This window comes from Calcarisporiella thermophila (assembly GCF_041956535.1).
Source record: "Calcarisporiella thermophila strain CBS 279.70 unplaced genomic scaffold VTP21scaffold_13, whole genome shotgun sequence".
Classification (NCBI taxonomy): Eukaryota; Fungi; Calcarisporiellomycota; class Calcarisporiellomycetes; order Calcarisporiellales; family Calcarisporiellaceae; genus Calcarisporiella; species Calcarisporiella thermophila.
In genome coordinates this window covers 451,139-471,211 of record NW_027192203.1, presented here as the reverse complement: position 1 = coordinate 471,211, position 20,073 = coordinate 451,139, and the positions used below count along the sequence as shown (strand labels likewise).

The following is a 20,073-nucleotide window of genomic DNA, read 5'->3' as shown; positions in this document are numbered from 1 at the left end:
TTCTCTTTTTTAGTCCATCATTTAGTGTAATTTGTCTTTTTTTTCTTGCTCTTTCTTTTCTTCATTCCTTTTTTTTTTAACTTTTCACATTTCCTAAAATATTAAGCGATGCTTTTTGATGGGTATGGTAAACGTCTCTTTTTTTTTCTCTATATAATTTTCTTTTACTCCTATGAATTTTCTTTTTTCTTTCAATTCTTTGATAATAAATAAGGCCTTTATAATTCACGTTTTCACACGCCAATCTCATTATTAGGCAATAGGCAAATAGGCAAATAGGTTTGCCACCACTTCCTCGAGGTTGAAATACTAGTTCTTTACTGTTTAAATTTAAAAGAAGAAAAGTCGCAGTTACTCTGGAAGAGATAATGAAGTTTCTAACATTAAACGCTGGCTCTTCAAGCCTTAAGTTCAAGGTTTATGATAGCTCTGATTTTTCGCGAGCCCTTGTTCAGGGAAATGTGACCAGCATCGGGTCTAATGCCAAGCTCAAATTCAACCATGAGGAGAAAAATGTCAATGCACCGGACCATGGCGCCGCAGTAGCCATCGTAATGCAGGCGTTAGAGTCAGAACATAAGGTAGAGGTTATTATTCATCGCATAGTTCACGGAGGAGGTCAATTCTGGAACCCCACGAAACTCGATGAAGACACTCTCAGCCGGATCGACTCCTTGACGAATCTGGCGCCATTGCACAACGGGTCAGGAGTGGCCGTATGCCGTGCCTGCATGGAAAAATTCGCTGGCGCCACACACTACGCAGTATTTGATGTCGCTTTCCATAGTACGATGGAGCCACGCGTATATAGCTACTCCATTCCTCGCAAGTACCGCGACCAAGGGATTCGAAAATACGGCTTCCATGGTATCTCTTACGCATTCGTATCCAGGCGTGTGGCCCAAGAACTTGAGCGAAAGGAGGAAGAGCTGCGAATCATCGCGCTGCATTTAGGCAGTGGGTCGAGTGCATGCGCCATCAGTGGTGGGAGAAGCTGCGACACATCCATGGGGCTCACGCCTGTATCGGGTCTTCCAGGGGGGACGCGTTCAGGCGACATTGATCCAGGCGCTGTGTTCCACTTCGTCCCGCTGCCAGATAAATCTACCGAGGTAGACCGCTTGCATCACACCCTCTCGCATGCTGAATACGTTCTCAATAAAGAGTGCGGGCTGAAAGCAATTGCGGGCACCGCGGACTTCAGGGAGATTGTGAAAAGAGTGCAACAAGGGGACAGCGACGCGAAACTCGGGTTCGATGTATTTGTGCAAAGGGTGCAGCACTATGTTGGGGCGTATTTTGTCGAGCTTGAGGGGGCGGATGCGGTGGTGTTCACCGGAGGAGCCGGGGAAAATTCCGCAGAGCTGCGCGAGGCAGTTTGCAGCAAGCTGAAGTGGCTAGGGGTGAAGCTCAACAGCGAAGCCAATGCCCGGGCGGCGGAGGTATTAAGGGAAGGGGGCGGAGGGACGGTGGTCGACGTGAGCGACGAGGGAGCGACGGTCCGCGTCATGGTTGTGGCAACCGACGAAGAAAAGGAAATGGCGCTTCAAGTCGCACGCCTACTCAGAGCAAAATAGGAAATCGGGCCAAGAGAGTATTTCCCATAGTTCCCTATTCTCTATGGCACTTCCTCAGGTTGGCAGTTACATGGTCAATAAACGCGTGTGCTAGAGTACACCATTTTCAAAACAAGTTCATCGGGGCCATATGCATTTCAATAGTATTGCTGTGCAAGCGCGGGTTTCTAATACTAGGCTCTAGGCTATTGTTTCAAAACGCTCGTCACAACACAGAGAAATTTAAAATTTAAAAATTCCCAATTTTTCTTTTTTCTATTCAGACTAGCCTCACCTCTCTCTTAAATCGTAACATCTCTGATCGAACTTAAAGATGACCGATCAAATCAGTGACAACAAAAAAGTTATCCTTAAATCGCAGGAAGGAACAGAGTTTACTGTAGATCGCGAGATTGCGGAAAAATCTATTCTACTCAAGAACATGCTTGAAGACATTGGTGAATCTGAGACTGGTAAGAAAATTATTTTGATCCTTGCTTACACTAATTCGAATGTCATCCATTGGCCACGCTCTAATTTTACACTTACCACTTGCATGATCTTTCTTTTCACAGCAATTCCGCTCCCAAATGTCAGCGCCCCTATTTTGGAAAAGGTGATCGAGTACAACACACATCATCGAAACGATCCCCCCCATGAAGATGACAGCAAAGCTAAATCATCGGATGATATTGATGAATGGGATAGAAATTTTTGCAATGTTGATCAAGGCACATTATTTGAACTGATTTTGGTAAATTCCATGCATATATTTCAAAGGTAATTTGGATTTTAACCCAAAATCTAAATAATGACCAACAGGCAGCAAACTACTTGGATATTAAACCTTTGCTTGATCTCACTTGCAAAACTGTGGCTAACATGATTAAGGGGAAAACAGCTGAGGAGATTCGCAAGACTTTCAATATTGTGAATGATTTTACGCCGGAAGAGGAAGAGCAGATTCGCAAAGAAAACGGTAAACCCTATTATTCTCTTGGCATAGCGACGGAAGTGGAGATAACAAAGATTCTTGTATTCTAATCCACCAGAATGGGCGGAGGACCGGTAAATCACCTTTCTACCTCCTTTTGCGCGAGGTACCATAAACTTAGTTTTCATTCGAATATATTGGTTGTTTTCCCTTTTTATATTACCCTCAGTTTTCGTTTTTCTTCTTTTTTTATACTTTCTCCGTTTCTGTTGGGATGTAAAAGGTCGTGCTGTGAATGAAAAGCTTGTAGGGGGCGGGGTAGCTTTTCCTTAACTCTCCTTTCATCTGTACTTCTGCGAATTTGATCAAAGTTTAACAAGGACTAGCATATTGATTATTTTTTTCAGGCTTGGTCAAGAGACATCGCCCTGGCCGGAAAATGAAAATATTAAGGTGTACAGATTCCTTCAGGATGTACGCAGCATCGCACATAGTATACTATTCGCAATACTGTCGTTACTCCTTGTAAGAATAATAATAGAAAAAAAAAATATGCACAGTGATTGCTTAGACGGTACTATACCACCGTTGAATAGCTAGACAAATATCACACCGTGACGCAACAAAAGCGAATCGCTTCCAATTCATTTCATCGGCCTATCTCGAATCTTTACCAAGTGTATTAAATTCCTGCCATTTCAAGTACTAATTAATGGTGGAGCAAACAGAGCTTAATTATGGTCAAGTGAAATTGACCCGTTTTTTTTTTGTTTTGCTCACAGTTTCTATTCACTTTTTTTTGTTGTAATTATCGCGCTACATCAAATCGTTCCTCTCTTTTACTATTTTCATTACTCTAATTTTCATTCCTTGCTTTCTTACATCAATATATCCCCCTCTCCTTTATACAGAAAATATCTCTAAGGCCGTTCCACTGCTTCGAAATGGCGGAAAATTATGAACTCAAAGATCGATACATTGAGCTACCACCTGCACCAGCTCCACGCGCCTTTGCAGACCCCGCTCCCCTTGGACTTTGCGGATTTGCACTGACAACATTTGTCCTATCTCTATATAATGCCGCCGTCGGGATCCAAGCGACTACTCCACCGAATATCGTCGTCGGGTTAGCGGTTTTCTATGGCGGGCTTGCCCAGATGTTAGCTGGGATAATGGATTTCGTGGTCGGAAACACATTTGGATGTACTGCATTTATCTCCTACGGTGCATTTTGGTATGTTTCAGCAGAATTTTTCATACTATATTCTATTACGACTACGGCTGAAAAAGCTCATTAAATCGTTCTTGTAAAGGCTTTCGTACGCCGTGATTCAGATCCCAGGGACAGGTGTTCTAGCAGCATACGCCAATGTCACCAAGTCTGAACTCTCGCATGCAGTGGCCATTTTTCTTCTGGGTAAGGTCAAATAAAACTATGGCCGTAAATGAATATTTTATCTCCCTAGCGTGAACTAAATTTCTCTCCATCCTCCCCCCCACAATATTATCCTCCTGGATCTCGTTCAGGTTGGACCATCTTCACAGGAATAATGCTTATTGCGGCTCATCGATCCAACGGCTGCCTCGTCGTACTGTTTTCATGCCTATTTTTAACCTTCATTCTACTGACTGCCGCGGACTTTCAGGAGAGCTCTAGGCTCAAGGTCGCGGGGGGAAGTTGCGGGATTGTAACCGCTTGTATTGCTTGGTATACTGCGTTGGGTCACTTGTTAACGCCGCAAACTTCTACTTTTACCCTGCCAATGTTTCCATTCCGCCGATAAAAGTCAACGGGCACGGGAGGACCGCATCTCCTCCTGCACCCTAATGGGTGCGTCACATGTCGATTGAATCTAGATTGGTTTTACAGGTTTTTCTTGTTATTTTTTTAATAGCTTCTGTCTTATTTGCCTGACGATTCGATATTAATCTCGTTTTTATATAATATAATTTGGATGGGTTATAAAAAAAAAGATTTTCAATTACAACAGCGATAGAGATAAACGAGTCGAATAAAAACCTCGACAAAATTAGAAAAAATATATAGATCCTTGCAAGTAACGAAGTGAGCCTTTCCCACCCCTAATACTGTGCTGAACAAGATAAAGAGAGCATATAATAGCGAGGGAAATCGGTAAAATAGCCATAGTAAGATAAAGGGGAGGAAAAATCAAAGAATATAGTAGTGAGGAGAAAGAAAAACATCCACAAAAATATATATAAAATACATGCCAAGATACTAATAATAAAAAGAGCCACTGAATACTAACATATCTACTTTATCTACTTTCACTTTCCTTGATGGGTTGCAGAAGCAATCCTAGCCCAATCCCATTCGGATGGATTGACGCCGCGTGGGGCTGGGCTGACACGGCGTCTAGCGACGGCTTTGTATGCAACTCATTGGAGGATGTCCCGTTCAAACTGGCAGGAAATGACAGCGGTCGTTTGCGGCTCCCGTCACTAGTCTCGTCTCTGGCGAAATAGGTTGCAGCCACGTCGAGTGATAATCGGTGTGGGTCCAGCGAGCTGGTGTTCATCGCGGGCAATGCGGGCTGGCTCTGTGCGCTAGATAATGAGGAAGCGAAAGGAGTTGGTAACTCGGAAGTGGTGGCAATAGAGAAAGCAGAGGAGGTGGTGGCAACGGAAGGATATTTAGAGGGGGGAGGTAGAGGAGGTATGGAGGAGGTGTGTGGGTCGGAGGGTGAAATGGGGGAATTCCAGATCCGTTTATGAATTTGTCCCACATCAATGCTACTTCGTGTGGACGTACATGTCGCAACAATGGCATCGACCTCAACGGAATTATGATCGGCCGTGGTCACCTCCCTGCCCATGCTTGTGGCCCCATCGTCTCTATTTACAATGGATGCAGACGCCTCTGAGCTTATCGATCCACCCCGCAACCGCTCATGGTTCTTGGAGTCCCACGAGGAAGCCCTTGGTCGTCCCCCAAACAGTCGCTTTTTATTTTTGAACAGCGGAAATTTCCGTTTTGAAGATTTTCGTCGCCCATACGAATCCACCAAAATGTCCACATCGCTGCCTGCAGCTCGATATGTTTCCGCTGCACTACTACTGGCTGCAAAACTAGAGCCGCCAACACTTGTGGTATCATCCTCGAATTCACGCATCACTTGCTCTTTGTTTGGCTCTAGCTCAATCTCCCCATGAGAGTCCAGTTCGCTGGGATCCGACACCTCGGGCTTGGTTGCACTTAACAGATAGACTCCATAGATCAGCACTCCAATGCCCAGCATCACAAGCGCAATGATCCATCCAGGAGTTTTAGACAGCTGGTCCAGGTATATCATCGAGTTTATCATGCCCATTACTGTGTATGATCCAAAAAACATCGGGACAATGGCGACGGAGTCATATAGCTTGAGCGCAGTGTTCAGACAATAGATCTAAAGGTAGCCGGTAAGTGCATGCAATGAAATGTTAGCGTGCGTCTGTTTAAAATATGAATCTACCTGAAGGACTGCTGTTACAATTAGAGCACCGAATATGAACCAACTCAACGCGTTCGTGAACTGATTTGACCCCTGGGTCGTTTTAACAAAGAGCTTTACGCTGGAAATTATCAACTCGAGGTGAGCAAGGACGAACCACAAGATTCAAAGACTGTATCAAAAAATGCAAAATTTACCCGCTCTTTGCCAATAACAGCGTCTGACTAGCAATCAAACCACCAACCCCGGCCATGCACATTCCAACGATTTTCTTCATACGCTTCAAGCTCATTGATCTGAAAAGGGCCACGCGTATTCGTTGCTTTTCATTATTGAGCAGCCACGACGAATAAATGGAGAAACAGAGAGCAATGAGCGTGAGGAAATTGAGAACCGAGAAGTAGATGATAAATTCGCGTCGAATGAAGAGTATCTTGAGGTTTTCAAGACTAATGTCTTCATCTAAGTGGGATGAAGTAATAGAAAATGATAAGATAAATTAAAATGAAAATTGAAAATACTAAAAGACACAAAGCAGTATTCACCTTGCGGATCTCCGCCCATTCCGCTCACAACCACAATAACAATTACGCTTGCGATCACCACACATGTACCGATCACGTCTTGACGAGTGATACGTGTGCCGACAAGCATCCTCGCAAAGATGAAATTGAATATAAGCGAGGCTGAGCCGAGAGGAGCAACCCACTGTGCACGTAAAAAATCTAGAGAGCAAATGAAACCGTTAAAATACTCCTCATTTTTGTTCTTCTGTAAAAACCTACTTAATGCAACCGTGCTCCCGATAATCTGACTCGCAGCATAGAGATACAGTCCAATATGCCATAGCGGCCGGCCACATTCATGTCGTTGCAAATGTTCGGATCGCTGTTGGTTGCGTACGTGATCGAGCTTGAGCAAATTGAGGCCCAATGCATTCATCACTGACGCGATGAGCGAGACGCTTACCCCAATAATAACGTCGAGAACTGTGTTTGCTGAAGACATGTTGAGTTTATTGGGATTGGAAATAACCAGGAGAAAAGATGGCAGGGTGGAGAATGGGCGTTAGTGAATAGGCGATGTCAAGCCTCCTGGGAATGATGGTGAAGGAACGGAGGCGGGGAGAGATCTATTGAAGAAACTGCAAGGCAATTCTCATCCAATTGTTCACTCTAGTATATCTTGTTGTGCGGGTATAGGGTGAAAGCTATTGAAGCGAATATTAACGGTGGAATAGAAAATTCCGTGAAACACCGATGGTATGTTAAACAGATGAATCTAAGACAACACTCCAAGCACACTCAAAGATAAGGCGGGTGATGATGTCTGATAATATGAGAATGAGAGGAAGGGGCGGCTCAATTTGAGAACTAACCAAGGGTTTTTGGGACCAGAGAGGAGAGAAAAGAAGGGAAGAGGAAGAGGGAATAGAGGTGACTTTAGGAAAAGAATAAAAGATTGTAATGTTCAACAAAGTGGTACCTTTTGGTTAATTGTCTTGTCCTAGTACGAAAAAAGGCTATGGAGAAAAAACGGGGCTTTTAATCCTATCCGAGCGTGTCATTTCATCGACCATGTGCGGCTTAGCGTTGCTTAAATATCCGCACAATGAGTATAATCAAGAGGTGCAAAAGCTAAACCAATAGACTATCGGTCATTTTTCTCAATACCAAAAAGGGCTTCGTAAATTATCCTCCTTTGAAAGGCCCATTTATCATCCACTTTTCCATTCCTTGCCACCGCTCAATCAAGATGCCATAATCAAGAGATTAGAGTTTGCTTGCACTCAAGAGATAGGAATGGGATCAAGGAATTGATATGAAATTGCCACTAAAGCAACAAGCCAAATTTGTACCTCCATCTGGGCGTGTTAAACTATTGTCTAAGGAAACAGGAAATTGGATAGATATAACAAGACGGGAAAAATGGTTACAGAGATATAATTAGAAAGCTTAGAAGGAGATTACCTTCCAAACTTTTTCAACATTAAATCTCTATCCCTTTCGTCACAGAAAAGTTGCACAAGTCGTTTAACTTCAGCCTGTGAAAAGGCGGGGGAAAGCTTGCCATCAAGTAGAATAGTTGCAATGTCCTTGGGATCTGCTTCAAATAGAGTTACTAGGAGCCAATATTTCTCCCAGGATGCTACATATTTTGGGACAGGCATCTACAAACAAAAACAACAATCAATGACGGGATCCCATTAATATGGTTGCATGGCATTAACATACCTTCTCAACTTGCCTAGCTCCCCCTTCGCTTTTTGCAACAAACCATTCGTTAGCCTTCCCAATCACCGTGATAATGTACCGCAATTGATGACGGGCCTCTAAAGCTATGACCTCTAAACTTAATATGTTTTGTATGATCTCGTCGAGTAGCGTATTCAATAAAATCCCCATTGCTTTTAAATACACCTCCGATGGTAATATGGGCAACCAAATCTTCGACAAGTCTCCCAGTTGAAACAAGCACTCTTTCACCCCCTTTTCGACGGCCTCAAACCGATCGTCTCTCTCCATTCCACCGAATCCTTCAGTTTTTAATAGATTGGTCTTAATCATGTCTCTTTGTCGCCGCATCTGATGCAAAAATATGGTCTCGCTCAACCGCCGGAACCCAGGTATCATATCCACGAAAGTGCCAGTCTGATCGAGTGGCGCGGAAAGGTCGGAAACGGATTGGAGTGTTTTGCGGAATTGAAAACCGAGTATGGCGAGGTGATGGCAAATGTAGAGGCAGTCATTATGGAATATAGCAGTACGCGCAGGTGATGCTTCTATAGCACGAGCGTAATAGACAGGTATAATGGCGCGATAGAGGTCAAAGAGATCCCGAGCGCAATAGAACAGTTCAATGTTCCTTAATAGATATTAAAATAGCTGGTGATTATAGGGTAAAATAGAAATTTGAAATAGTAACTAGAGATTTACCCTTTAGAGTCTGTATTCTCCGCTTCTTGGAGTGTTTGGTACACGATCTCTACCAGGGTTTGCACCTGTACACTCACATGGCATGTTGGAAGTCTAAAACTGGCCTCTTCTGCCTCCAGCCCTTCTTTGCCCTGTTTACTCTGTTTGCCCACTGAATCAGGCTGCTCTTTAGTTTCGCCTAATATTGATAAGCATCCTAATGGATATTTGGAATAAACTTATTCTTATCATCTACTTATTGGACGCTAATGTAACTAACCTCTCTCCGTTGCGTGAGTCACTTCTGTCGTATTCTGATCCATATTCATCAAAATATCGCGAGCAGTGGAGAGAATGTTTGTACGTTTCTTGCGTGCAAATTCTTGTTCAATATTTCGGAAGAAATTGGTAATATCTTCTCTGTCCTCAGGTAAAAAGCCTAAAAAGGTGAATCCAGAGTAATGATTCTCCAGAGCTTGATACCAGTCAATCAAGAAAAACTTACCACATGTTCTTAATCTTTGCTCAAACTTGAGTCCCGATTCTGCTACCTTTTCATAATACGATAGGAGTTTATAGTCACTTGGTATGCTCATCTCCAAGCATTCTTTTCGTATAATCTTCCATGTTCCTTCCCACCAAACTAGTCCGAACAATTTCCAAACTGGCACCTGCTCCTCTTCAACCTCTTGCATATAATCAGCTAGTTCAATGTCTTTAAATGCATTGAAGCGCACAAATTCTGCCACTTCTATTAATTTTTCAAAAACCAACTCTGGATCTCGCTTCGTATCCTTAGTCTCCTTGGTCAAAGCCGCTGTGCCGTATCGTAGTTGGACACCATGCAACTTGGATCGCATTACTGAGAGCTCTCGGGTCGGATTACACACAATTGGAGTGACAAAGTGTTCTGCAAGCTGAGAAGATAGCCACTTGAGCTTGTCCGTGAGGTAGTTTAGCTTCTGAAGTGCAATAAAGAGTATCTCTAGGCTAACTGGGTTGTCGTAATAGTTGCGAACAGAGGTGGCTAAGGATTGTGCAAATGGATATGGATTCAGATTACTTAAAAAATACAACGAAAACTGAGAATGCACTTCAGTTACTTAGAATTCGGTTATAAACGGTCATTTCGGTCATGTTATTTTTTTTTTCAAAAGAGATGGCGGCAGAAAAGAGTTCGTCGAGGCGGTGTTTGAGTGCGGACTTCTTTTTGATGTAATCTTCTTTTAACAATAGATATATGCTGGGGTCATAACTGCTGGTGCCTTTCGCAAGTGAAAGTCTCTCGAGCATAAAGCTCTATAAAACACAAAAATGGTTAACTTCACTTATCTTTATTGATACCTCAATAGCGTATACTCACCATATCATGTATTGAATTACCAGCGGACAAGAAATCAGTTACTTCCAAGTGTTTGTCGAATTCTTGCAGATGCATATGAAGCTATCCGATTAATAGAGTAATTATACATGAAAATGAGTAAAATGAATGTCAGTAAAATATGAGTGCCTTAGAAATAATTAGCAATGCAATAGCATCGTTCTGGCAATCCACAAGTTGCTTTAATAATAGTTGATAATCCCGTTCTGATTCCACGCCCAGCTCTGCTAACTTATACGTCTATTATAAATACAAATGAATCACTGAACCACTCGTAAAATACAAAAATGGTTAACGAATTACACACATTTGCGGCTTCTGTAGATTCTTCCAACAGGCTATTGATATCATCATTTAGCGAAGACATTTCATCTTGGAAATCGGTGCAAAACTGATACGTATTTAAATACTCCTTGTAGAAACTGAGCGATCGCTTGACGCGTTAGAAAAGAATTTGACGCGATATATCATTATCAAGACCTAACTTACCTATTCACTGCTCCAAAGATATTAGCCTATATTTAGCCCCCAATAATAAAGAAAATATTCATTAGTACTTATTCAATACAGAGTTTCATTTGAATATCATTTGTTGAATTTGATATACTTTAGTATTCTCAAGCCGCCGGGTGAGCGTTTGGAATTTTCCTAACATGCTTTGTATGTCATCAGGGGAAGAGGAAGATATAGTAAGCTCTCTACTAGTAACATCACAGTGTGACATCGAAGATGACATTTTTAAGTCTCAGGATGTTTTTCGTAATATACAATAAGCTATTCTAACTCCAAATTTCAACATAGATTAAACAGAAATATGCTTTACTTGTGACGCGTAAAAATAAAACGCGACCTACAAAATAAAATTCAAATGATATATTAATATAATTAGCATAAATAAAAAACAATGGATAATATAACTTATAAACAGCAAAAACAAAGCTATTTACGATATTAATAGGCTTAAAATACGGCATGCTAAACAAAAAATTATTCCAGCTTAGAATAAAAGAAAACAATATATTATACATATCTTAAACTTAATATTTTGTGGGATCTCTTAGACTCACCTGATGGAGATTAATCTTTCATTTTCTCTCTACTCTCCCCTTCAATACCAAATTCAATAGAATATTCAGAAACGCGTGGCAAGGAATTTCCACTTCCGAATAGAAACGCAAAATCGTCAGAGTAGAATACAAGATACATTTCTGGAAATGACCACGATCCAACCATTTATCTCCACCAAAAAGACCGCCAAAAGGCGAAATCCATATCCGAGAAAGTTGGATCTTTGCTGCAGAAATAGGCGATCGAGGAGATTCTGCTGATACCCCAGGAGTGGTGATCAACATATTCGTCACCTCGAAGAGTTCAGGGGAAGTACACCCAGTGACAGATCATCGCCTCTTCAACCAATCAGTGAAGAAGAAACGAATCAAGATGGAGACTCTGCAGTTGATTCTCCCTGATAAAGAGGGGTGACCAGTTGACCTCAGTAGATCTCAAGGACAAGTTTTTAAACATACCAGTCCACCAGAGTCTAGAAAAGCCTCCAGTTCATTAAAGGCAAAAATTATTTGTTCAAAGTTCTTCCCTTCGATCTAATCTCATCTCCCAGGAGATTCATCAAAGTATTACATCCAGTCATCACGCCTTGTCGGAAGTCAGGAATAAAGGTAGCGGCGTTCCTAGATGATCTACTGATTGCGGCTCCAACGCAAGTGGAATCCAGGAGACATTATCAAATCCTACTTAATATGCTGGAGAAGTCGGAATAGAAATCAGTTTCGAGGAGTGGTTAGGTTAGTTCTCTACCACCTCTACCACCTTCTCAAGAAATCGAGTACTTAGAATTCAAAATTTACACACGGGAGATGATGCTTTCCGATACACGTTGAGGACTAGGCGTATGACTTTGTTGAATATCCTGTGAGAAGAGGCATAAGGGAGGAACTTTGGACTGGTACTTTATGTCTCCCTAGATGAACTGAAGGTATTTCTTGGACTCTAGAGGACTGATATGAGTAATAATAAGTCCTTGACGTCTATTGAAGTCATCCAGTCGCTCTTCTAGATAAGGGGGAATCGACTGAAGGGTCTCCATCTTGAATCGCTTCTTCTTCACTGATTGATTGAGGAGGCGAAGATCTACTTCGGGAAGTAGTTTACCCCGAGCTCTTCGAGATGGTGATGATAATGAAATCTATCCCTAGGGTGCCTCACAGTACTGTGTCTATCGATTATTTTACTAGTCATCTTTTCACCTCCTCGGATATTGCTTTCGCGCTCTGATGGCCGAAGGAGTGTCCTTTTAGCGGAGATGAGTGGTTGAATCGTGGCTGTTTTCAGAACTGTATCTTGTATCCCTCTCTGATGATTTTGCGTATCCATATTAGAGCGGGAATTCCCCACACTCATTTTTGAATTTTCGCAAACGCCTCCCAGCCGATTCACGCGGTGCTAACGGCCAAGGGCATGCGTCGTGGCCTCAACATTGGACGGCGAGGATTGTCTGGACCCGCCTATTATTTTCTAAATTTACTCTGTTCCCAGATGGATTTTGGTAATGCTGGAGCTTGGCATGGTCTGCCATTGCGATTTGTTGCGACTCGTCGTGCCGTGTGTGTCAACCTCCTTTGTGAACGGGCACGCTCTCTTTCAAACGCTGGTATATCATTGCGCAATCTTTTTTCATCGGGTGTTTTCCCCCAATCTCTCATAAAGTACAGCAGTTGGTATGTTTGTTGCTCTCTAACTCTCTAGTGGACTACCGCAAGGCTTGTAAACATCTCTTGAACCTCCCACTTCGACGTCTTGCATGTTCACACCCTGCATGCGTATCTACAGTACTTCGGCATAAAATAATAGAAAGAGAAAGCTAAACAAAATACTCCAGTTTTATCACATGTTTGTTCATGTATATATATATTTCCAGAATTCTAGTGACTCGTTTGCTGCTTATCGGCTAGTCTTTATTGCATCGGTATATTTTAACCATCTTCTGACTTCACTATGAACAATTAGCCTGGATAAAATATACTAGCTAAAAAAAAAATTAGACACTTTTTTATAGGAAATTAATATGGATTTAGAATTGCACCTTATTTACTTGTAGAAAATAGTAAAAGTGTAATAATGACGTAATACACATTTGAAGTTCAAAAAAAAAAAAAAATGAAACGGACCCCACTGAATATGCTAATCCGTTTTCTTTATGAAAACTTTTTAATGAGAATGAAAAGTAGAAAAAGGGTAGACTTGCTTCATTTTTCCAACATTTTTCCAACATTTCTTTCACTTGTTGCTCCACTTGCTCTCAATAGGCAATACTAAAAGGAGGCAGAATCCGCTGGTTGGGCAACTCGATTTCCAAATCCGCATAGACATTCAGTTTTGGCAACCCAGCAGTAGTCGAATTGCTATCAGAGTGAATCCAAGGAGCTCTTCGATTTCGGTGTGCTGAGCCAGATTTACTTCTCCTCATTTAAAGATGCGCATTTTTTCAGCTGGGGAACTATTTTCGTTGTGATTCCAACAAAAATAAATCACTTTGCCAGAAGTTTGTAGAGAAATTAGCTTTTGGAGAGCCTCGTTTCGTTGAAGTTTAGTGTTTGGAATTAGGATATTATCTCGATACCTTTTTTCAGAATGCAAAGAGGAAGTATATCAGGAGCTGAAGCGGAGAGTTCGACCAGTGCTCATAAGTGCAGAGGTAGTCCTCAGGTCTTACCCACTTCTATAAAGCGTGTGGAGGCCTAATGATACATTAATGTTGCCATTCCGTTGAAATGGGTAAGAACACTGAAGCTTACGGTAAATTATACCTGATTGCGTCCGCAGTTCAGTGCGAAGGTGTAACTGATGCCTTTCGCGGACAAGTACCGACAGGAGTAACGTCAAGTGCAATCTTTTACCCTCCATGCTCTGATCTGTCACAGGTGCGGGCGAGGACTCTATATCTCAAACTGAAGTAAGCCGACTTAAAAAACGGCAAAGGAGTCGCATTTGAGAAGCGCTAGGGCTATATGATATTGTTTTTGATCTCATATTTCTAATATTGCGTACTATTTTATCATTTCTTTGTGGTTGGCTCATTTTGAAATAAAACGGCTTCATCGTTGTGAAGCATGATCTGCTGAAGGAATCTGTATGCTTTTTGAAAGTAATTAATCTTAAGTTAGTTAGTTTTCCAAGAGGTAAAAGTATTTTATTCACTACACTGCAATTAAAGCATGCTCTAGACACCAAGATAGCAGATTTCATCAAAATTCGCAGAGCAGTACAGCACTCAGACTAATATTAAATTTTGATAAAAGAAAGAGAGAAACTGATCTTATCTATTGGATCCCCAATGACCATTTCAATTTCATTGCCACCATGATAATTCAACTTGTGCACATTCGGAGGAATAAGCAGAGATTCGGAGTTGACTACATCCTCTAACTCATTCAAAATCTTATACGTGAAAGCAAACGAACAGTAATTGCATATACACAAGTAGCTAGGAGCACCAGATGTCCTTTGAATGGGTGTTAGCGGAAGAGATCCCTCTACGCGATGTTTGGGTTTTTTAGAGAGATATAAAGCTTAAGGTGCCTTGGAGGAGGACCTTTAAACCAATCGCTCACTTTCAACTCCATTCCCTAGATTCTGTATATACATCCGATCAAGAGCACGATGCGATTAGTGTAATATCAGACACATGACTCTACTTTCTATTTCACGACAATGGTCCTAGCGTTAATAATAATACTTTGCACCAGAAAGTGACTCGATCATCTCGTTGCAGCTTGTCAAATCCAGCTTCCGCTTTTGTTTTAGGAACTATTAAATGACTGCGGATGACGCTGATTGACTGATTCAATTCCCAAATCTGCACCTCGATTAGTTTCTGAATCTTTAAAGCTGTACACAGTTAAAGTCTGCCGGGACTCGAGCGAGTCATTTTTGGTGGATAGACCAAGTTATGTTTCAACTTTTTAAAGACGAGCGAGTTTTTCAGCGAAAGGTTCATTAAATTTGGCTTTTAACAAGGCCGGCACGATTTCGCGGTAAGCTTGTGGAGCATCACTAATCCCGTTGGCCAAACCCCTTTCATTAAACCGAGATTATATTATATACATAATTTCAACGCATACATTCAGTATGCCAGAAGACTCCGAATTCATCGAAGCGGAGAGCTCCAAGAGAACAGGCAAACGTAGCCGTAGTCCACAGGACGCAGCTGTCTCTAAAAAGTGGAATCTTGAGCGTGATCTCCAAAATGTTGACGATACTATTGAAAGATATAGAAGTAAATGAAATAACCATAATTATGTGATGATTTGCGCTCACCTCCTTTCCTGTTTTAGTGGCGATAGACGTCCTTAAAGAGGATGAAGATTCAAAGGCTCCTGCTGATAAAATAAAGGCTCTAATAAAGGAAAAGGAAAATGAGAAGGAAGAGTTAGAAGGTTTATAAGAGTACTCATTTGTATTGTGAGTGGCACTGCTTATCTCTACTACTGTAGCTCTATTAGAATCAACTAGCACAGACTCAGAGATTGCAAATTTGGAGCATATATTTGCGGTCGATGAAGCATTCAGGATAGAGTATCAAGATCCTCACAATGCTTTAGCGCATTTTAAAGAATATTTATATTGGTGCCACCGCGAAAGAAATCGACAGTCTATTACTGTCACACCGTTTATACCGATAGTGCAGAGCTCAGGGTACGGTAAAACGCGCATGATCGCTGAGCTCGCCAATGAGATCCACACCATCTATATTTGCAACCGAGCACGCACCTCGTCTGGCTACCCACCCGCTTCTCCTCAAGTTAGGTACATTTTTTCTCAACTGGATCGACAAGATGTTTCAGAAATACAGCCCTTCGCGTGGATTATGTTGGCTGCAGCCCAGGAGGTAAAAGATTGTTGGCTGAGTCCCGGCAAGTTTTGGAGGATGCAGATATACGATCGCACAGCTTGCACCAGCTTCTGGAAGAAAGTTTTGAAGAGATATGAGGAGTAAGTGTAAGCCACTTAGGATTCTAGTTGCTCATTCCTCCTTATTCACTTTTTGTTATTCATCAAACAGCTACACCATAGCAATGAAGGATGAATTGAAAGTGAAACTCAACGATGATTCCTTTATATTTAACCTCTTTGGCAATAATCGTGATAAAGAGGAGATCAAACTTCTCTGTTGCATTGATGAAGCTCATATGCTTTTTGACGAAGCGAAGGACCGAGAGCTGGGGAATTTTAATGTTAAATTCCGTATGTGGCTCCGCGCAATCCATTCAATTAGGTGGAGGGGGTTCTTTTCGGTGTGCATCAGCACCTGTAGCAAGATTGGAGACATTTTTCTATCGTTCGAATATGATACCTCTGCACGCGAAGTGCCTTTTATGCATTTCCAGCCCTTTGTTGATGTGGCCACAAAAGATGCCCTTGTGCCTGGAACTCATTATGAATGTCCTACGCCGTTGCAACTTGTGCGATTCGGCCATCCACTCTTTGGAGCGCTGGCAAAGGATGAAAGCTATCTTTCTGAAGTGTAAAGTTTGGCTTCAACAAAACTTGATGGGATTCAAGGAAACACAAAGGAAGGAGCGCTTGCTCGATTGGCCTGCCTAGCTGCAATAAACCTTTCATCTAAAGCAGAGCTAGCTAGAAAGATGGTAGCTGAATATATGGCCACAGCACTTGGAATTTCACCTGATCGTTCAATAGTATATTTTACGTACCCATCTGAGCCAGCCCTTGCTGCGGGAGCTCTCGCGTATTATGGTACTGAAGTTAGATGGGCAAAGGACATACACTGGCTGGCCAAAGCATTGTCGGAGGGAATTGCTGACTCGGGCGAATGTGGAGAAGCAGTTGCTCGTATAGCTCTGGTACGGGCAATGCAGTAAGCCTGTCAGATTAAATACACTTCACTCGTGGATATATCATTCTGCGAACCAGTCAGTGTGCGAGACTTTCTCTCCTCGCTGGTACTTGAGAATAAGGGGCTTGCTAGCAACACAAATAATACTAGCTCCAACTCAAACAGTTAGGAACCGAATCTCCAGTTCGATCGATATATTGAACTTATTTTTGATCCATTGAAATAGTATCGGATTTATAAATAAGGTAACTGAGAGGCTTCTCGCAATAGTCAAGGCAGATAACAAAGAGCACCTGTGTGTGGACTCCAGTGGTGAAGCAGAGTTTTATCAAGGACAAGTTGCATTCAACCACTTTCTCTCGCCATATTGCAATTCTGCCGATGGCCCTGCACTTTCAGACCGAGATCCAAACGAGGTGTTTCTGAGTGCATGCTGACAGCGCCGAGCAGCTATCACCTTGATGCATGGGTATACAGGGGTTGATCTCGTTATTCCCGTCCACCTCCCAAACGGAAGAATTTCCTGCATTGCCATACAAATTAGCAATCAGCAGAATGAATCGGCAGTTGAAATCAGCAATAGAATCTGGGAAATGGAGCTGAAAGTCAGAGATTAGTTTAAAGATCCTCCTCCACGGCATCTCAACCTTTACATATCTCTTAAGAATGCAAATATCGCTGTGGGAAGCTCCCCCCCACTAGCACCCATTCAAAGGATATCCTCTAGTTATATGATTATATGTAATTATTGTTCATTTGTCTTTTCGGACAAGCTGCTGAATGAATTGGAAGTAATGATCAACTCTGGAACTCTGATTATTCCCCCGAGTATGCAAAAGATGAATTATGGGGATGACAGGGAGTTTGAGATGGCTCTTGAACGCCCGATAGATAGAACCAATTTTTTACTTTCTTTTCTCAACATTATTTAGTTTGGGCTATCTTGCTACAAAATTTGATAGAAAACTGCTCTATTGCGTCTAAACCATGATTTAGCCTTCACAAGTACAGTCAATGGCCTTTAAACTTCGTGTCCAAGCTTCATTCGCTGGATGGTATCGGCTTTTTTGGAGCCCAAATCGTGCTATATTCGTAATAAAAAATACGGAGATAAGTTATAGATAAAGCTATCAATGAAAAAATAGTATGTAAATAGAATCGAAGCTCTTTAGGTTGATCTCAATCTAAACAAGACAAATATAAACAAATGTGGTAAATCTCAAAAATAAGCAAACATATAACTAGGTGACACCTCCTTATTCTCCTCTTCAGCTTTGGGAAGTCTCCCGAATTCGAATTTGTTGCATGGGTGTGGTGGGAGGGCACCCGGCTTCATTTCCCTTGGGATCTCGCCCAAAGAAAATTTGATACAGTAATGCCTTAAGATACATTTGGTTTTATTCTCAACCATGCAATTCAAGCACACTCTAGACACCAAGATAGCATTCGCAAAGCAATGTACAGCATTAAGATTGATATTATATTTGGATAAAAGAATATGGGAAATTGATCCTATCAACCGGTTCCCCAATGGTCATTTCAATTTCATTGCCACCGAAAAGAGTCAACTTGTGCGCATTCGGAGGAATAAGTAGGGCCCCAGAGTTGATAACACCCTCCAACTCATTCAAAAACTTATCCGTGAAAGCAAAAGAACGCTGATTGCATATAAACAAATAGTTAGGAGCACCAGGTATCCTTTGAATGGGTGTTAGTGGAAGAGATCCTTCTACCACGATATTTGCATTATTTAGAGAGATATAAAGGTTAAGGTGCCTTGCAGGAGGACCTTTAAACCAATCTCTCACTTTCAACTCCATTTCCCAGATTCTGTTGCTAATATCAACTGGAGATTCATCCAGCTGATTGCTCACTTTTACGGCAACACAGGAAAAGTCGCCGGTTTTTAGACGGACGGGGATGACTAGATCAATTGCTTTATACCCGTGTCGCAGGTTGATAGCTGCTCGGCGTTGCCAGCATGCTTTTAATAGATCCACATCTGGATCTCGGTCAGAAAGCAAAGGACCCTTGGCAGAATTGCGATATGGCGAGAGAAAGTGGTTGAATGCAACCTGTCCCTGATACAATTCATCTTCAACGTCGGATTCCTCATACTGGTGTTCCTTGTTATCGGCCTCAACTATTGCGAGGAGACTTTGAGATATATTTTTTATAAAGCCGACTCTATTTCTAAGTAGCAAATGTAAACTTAGCATATATAGGTTGCGTCAGAAATAGTCTCTACCCGTCTAGCTCAGGATTAGCATTTCTTAGATCACAAGCTGGCCTTCTATTCTCTAACACCAATGAGGAGAGGAACTGCTTCACAGTGACTGGTTCACAGAACGATATATCCACGGGTGAGGTGTAATTGGACTTGCAAGCCTTCTGCATTGCTCTTAATAATGCTATACGAGTGGCTGCCTCCCCACACTCGCCTGAGTCAGCAAAGCCTTCTGATAATGCTTCAGCCAGCCAGCGGATATCTCTCGACCATAGTTCTTCGTTCCCATAATATGAGAGGGTTCCCGCAGCAAGGACCGGTTCAGATGGATATGTAATGCATACGTTGGACCAATCAGGTGAAACCCCGAGCATCGTGGCCATATGATCGGCGACCATCCTCTTTGCTAGTTCTGCCCTAGGCGATAGTTTAATTGCGGCCAGACAGGCTAGTCGAGCCAGTGCCCCCTCCTTTGTGCCTCCAATTATCCTAGCCCCGTCAAGCTTCTTCACTGCCAATGTCAACACCTCCGGAAGATAGCTTGCATCCTTTGCCAATGCTCCAAAGAGCGGGCGACCATATCGTACAAGTTGCAGTGGCGTAGGACATTCGGGACGAATATCGGGTACAAGAGCATCCGTCATGGCCACATCGATAAAGGGTCGGAATTGTGTGAAATTCACTTGACGCGAAGAGGAATCATGATGGAATATCGGGATAAATTCTCCGAT

At 42.2% G+C, this 20,073-nt stretch overlaps 8 protein-coding genes across 8 annotated transcripts; 5 read left to right on the top strand and 3 right to left on the bottom strand.

Moving 5' to 3' along the window:
• Positions 1-368: 368 nt before the first annotated feature.
• On the top strand, positions 369-1,577 carry VTP21DRAFT_2110 (uncharacterized protein; the record flags this gene model as incomplete). Its single annotated transcript, XM_069392270.1, has 1 exon — positions 369-1,577. The coding sequence occupies one exon, from the start codon at positions 369-371 to the stop codon at positions 1,575-1,577; it is 1,209 nt and encodes a 402-aa protein (XP_069250687.1).
• Positions 1,578-1,890: 313 nt separating this feature from the next.
• On the top strand, positions 1,891-2,628 carry VTP21DRAFT_2109 (uncharacterized protein; the record flags this gene model as incomplete). Its single annotated transcript, XM_069392268.1, has 4 exons — positions 1,891-2,029; positions 2,132-2,310; positions 2,379-2,535; positions 2,609-2,628. The coding sequence occupies 4 exons, from the start codon at positions 1,891-1,893 to the stop codon at positions 2,626-2,628; spliced, it is 495 nt and encodes a 164-aa protein (XP_069250686.1).
• An 806-nt stretch (positions 2,629-3,434) lies between these two features.
• On the top strand, positions 3,435-4,274 carry VTP21DRAFT_2108 (uncharacterized protein; the record flags this gene model as incomplete). The annotated part of the gene is made up of 3 exons (XM_069392267.1): positions 3,435-3,724; positions 3,804-3,907; positions 4,018-4,274. The coding sequence occupies 3 exons, from the start codon at positions 3,435-3,437 to the stop codon at positions 4,272-4,274; spliced, it is 651 nt and encodes a 216-aa protein (XP_069250685.1).
• Positions 4,275-4,769: 495 nt separating this feature from the next.
• Positions 4,770-6,953, bottom strand: VTP21DRAFT_2107 (uncharacterized protein; the record flags this gene model as incomplete). Its single annotated transcript, XM_069392266.1, has 5 exons — positions 4,770-5,900; positions 5,967-6,066; positions 6,143-6,407; positions 6,491-6,670; positions 6,731-6,953. The coding sequence occupies 5 exons, from the start codon at positions 6,951-6,953 to the stop codon at positions 4,770-4,772; spliced, it is 1,899 nt and encodes a 632-aa protein (XP_069250684.1).
• A 958-nt stretch (positions 6,954-7,911) lies between these two features.
• Positions 7,912-10,977, bottom strand: VTP21DRAFT_2106 (uncharacterized protein; the record flags this gene model as incomplete). Its single annotated transcript, XM_069392265.1, has 11 exons — positions 7,912-8,115; positions 8,180-8,810; positions 8,882-9,077; positions 9,141-9,299; positions 9,366-9,887; positions 9,964-10,159; positions 10,224-10,304; positions 10,371-10,481; positions 10,549-10,663; positions 10,731-10,756; positions 10,849-10,977. 11 exons carry the CDS (start codon positions 10,975-10,977, stop codon positions 7,912-7,914), a joined length of 2,370 nt encoding a protein of 789 aa, XP_069250683.1.
• Positions 10,978-15,386: 4,409 nt separating this feature from the next.
• On the top strand, positions 15,387-16,786 carry VTP21DRAFT_2105 (uncharacterized protein; the record flags this gene model as incomplete). Its single annotated transcript, XM_069392264.1, has 4 exons — positions 15,387-15,534; positions 15,593-15,694; positions 15,752-16,250; positions 16,321-16,786. The coding sequence occupies 4 exons, from the start codon at positions 15,387-15,389 to the stop codon at positions 16,784-16,786; spliced, it is 1,215 nt and encodes a 404-aa protein (XP_069250682.1).
• Positions 16,787-16,903: 117 nt separating this feature from the next.
• Positions 16,904-17,552, top strand: VTP21DRAFT_2104 (uncharacterized protein; the record flags this gene model as incomplete). Its single annotated transcript, XM_069392263.1, has 2 exons — positions 16,904-17,136; positions 17,342-17,552. The coding sequence occupies 2 exons, from the start codon at positions 16,904-16,906 to the stop codon at positions 17,550-17,552; spliced, it is 444 nt and encodes a 147-aa protein (XP_069250681.1).
• Positions 17,553-18,593: 1,041 nt separating this feature from the next.
• VTP21DRAFT_2103 (uncharacterized protein) lies at positions 18,594-19,986 on the bottom strand (the record flags this gene model as incomplete). The annotated part of the gene is made up of 2 exons (XM_069392262.1): positions 18,594-19,308; positions 19,364-19,986. 2 exons carry the CDS (start codon positions 19,984-19,986, stop codon positions 18,594-18,596), a joined length of 1,338 nt encoding a protein of 445 aa, XP_069250680.1.
• Positions 19,987-20,073: the final 87 nt, after the last annotated feature.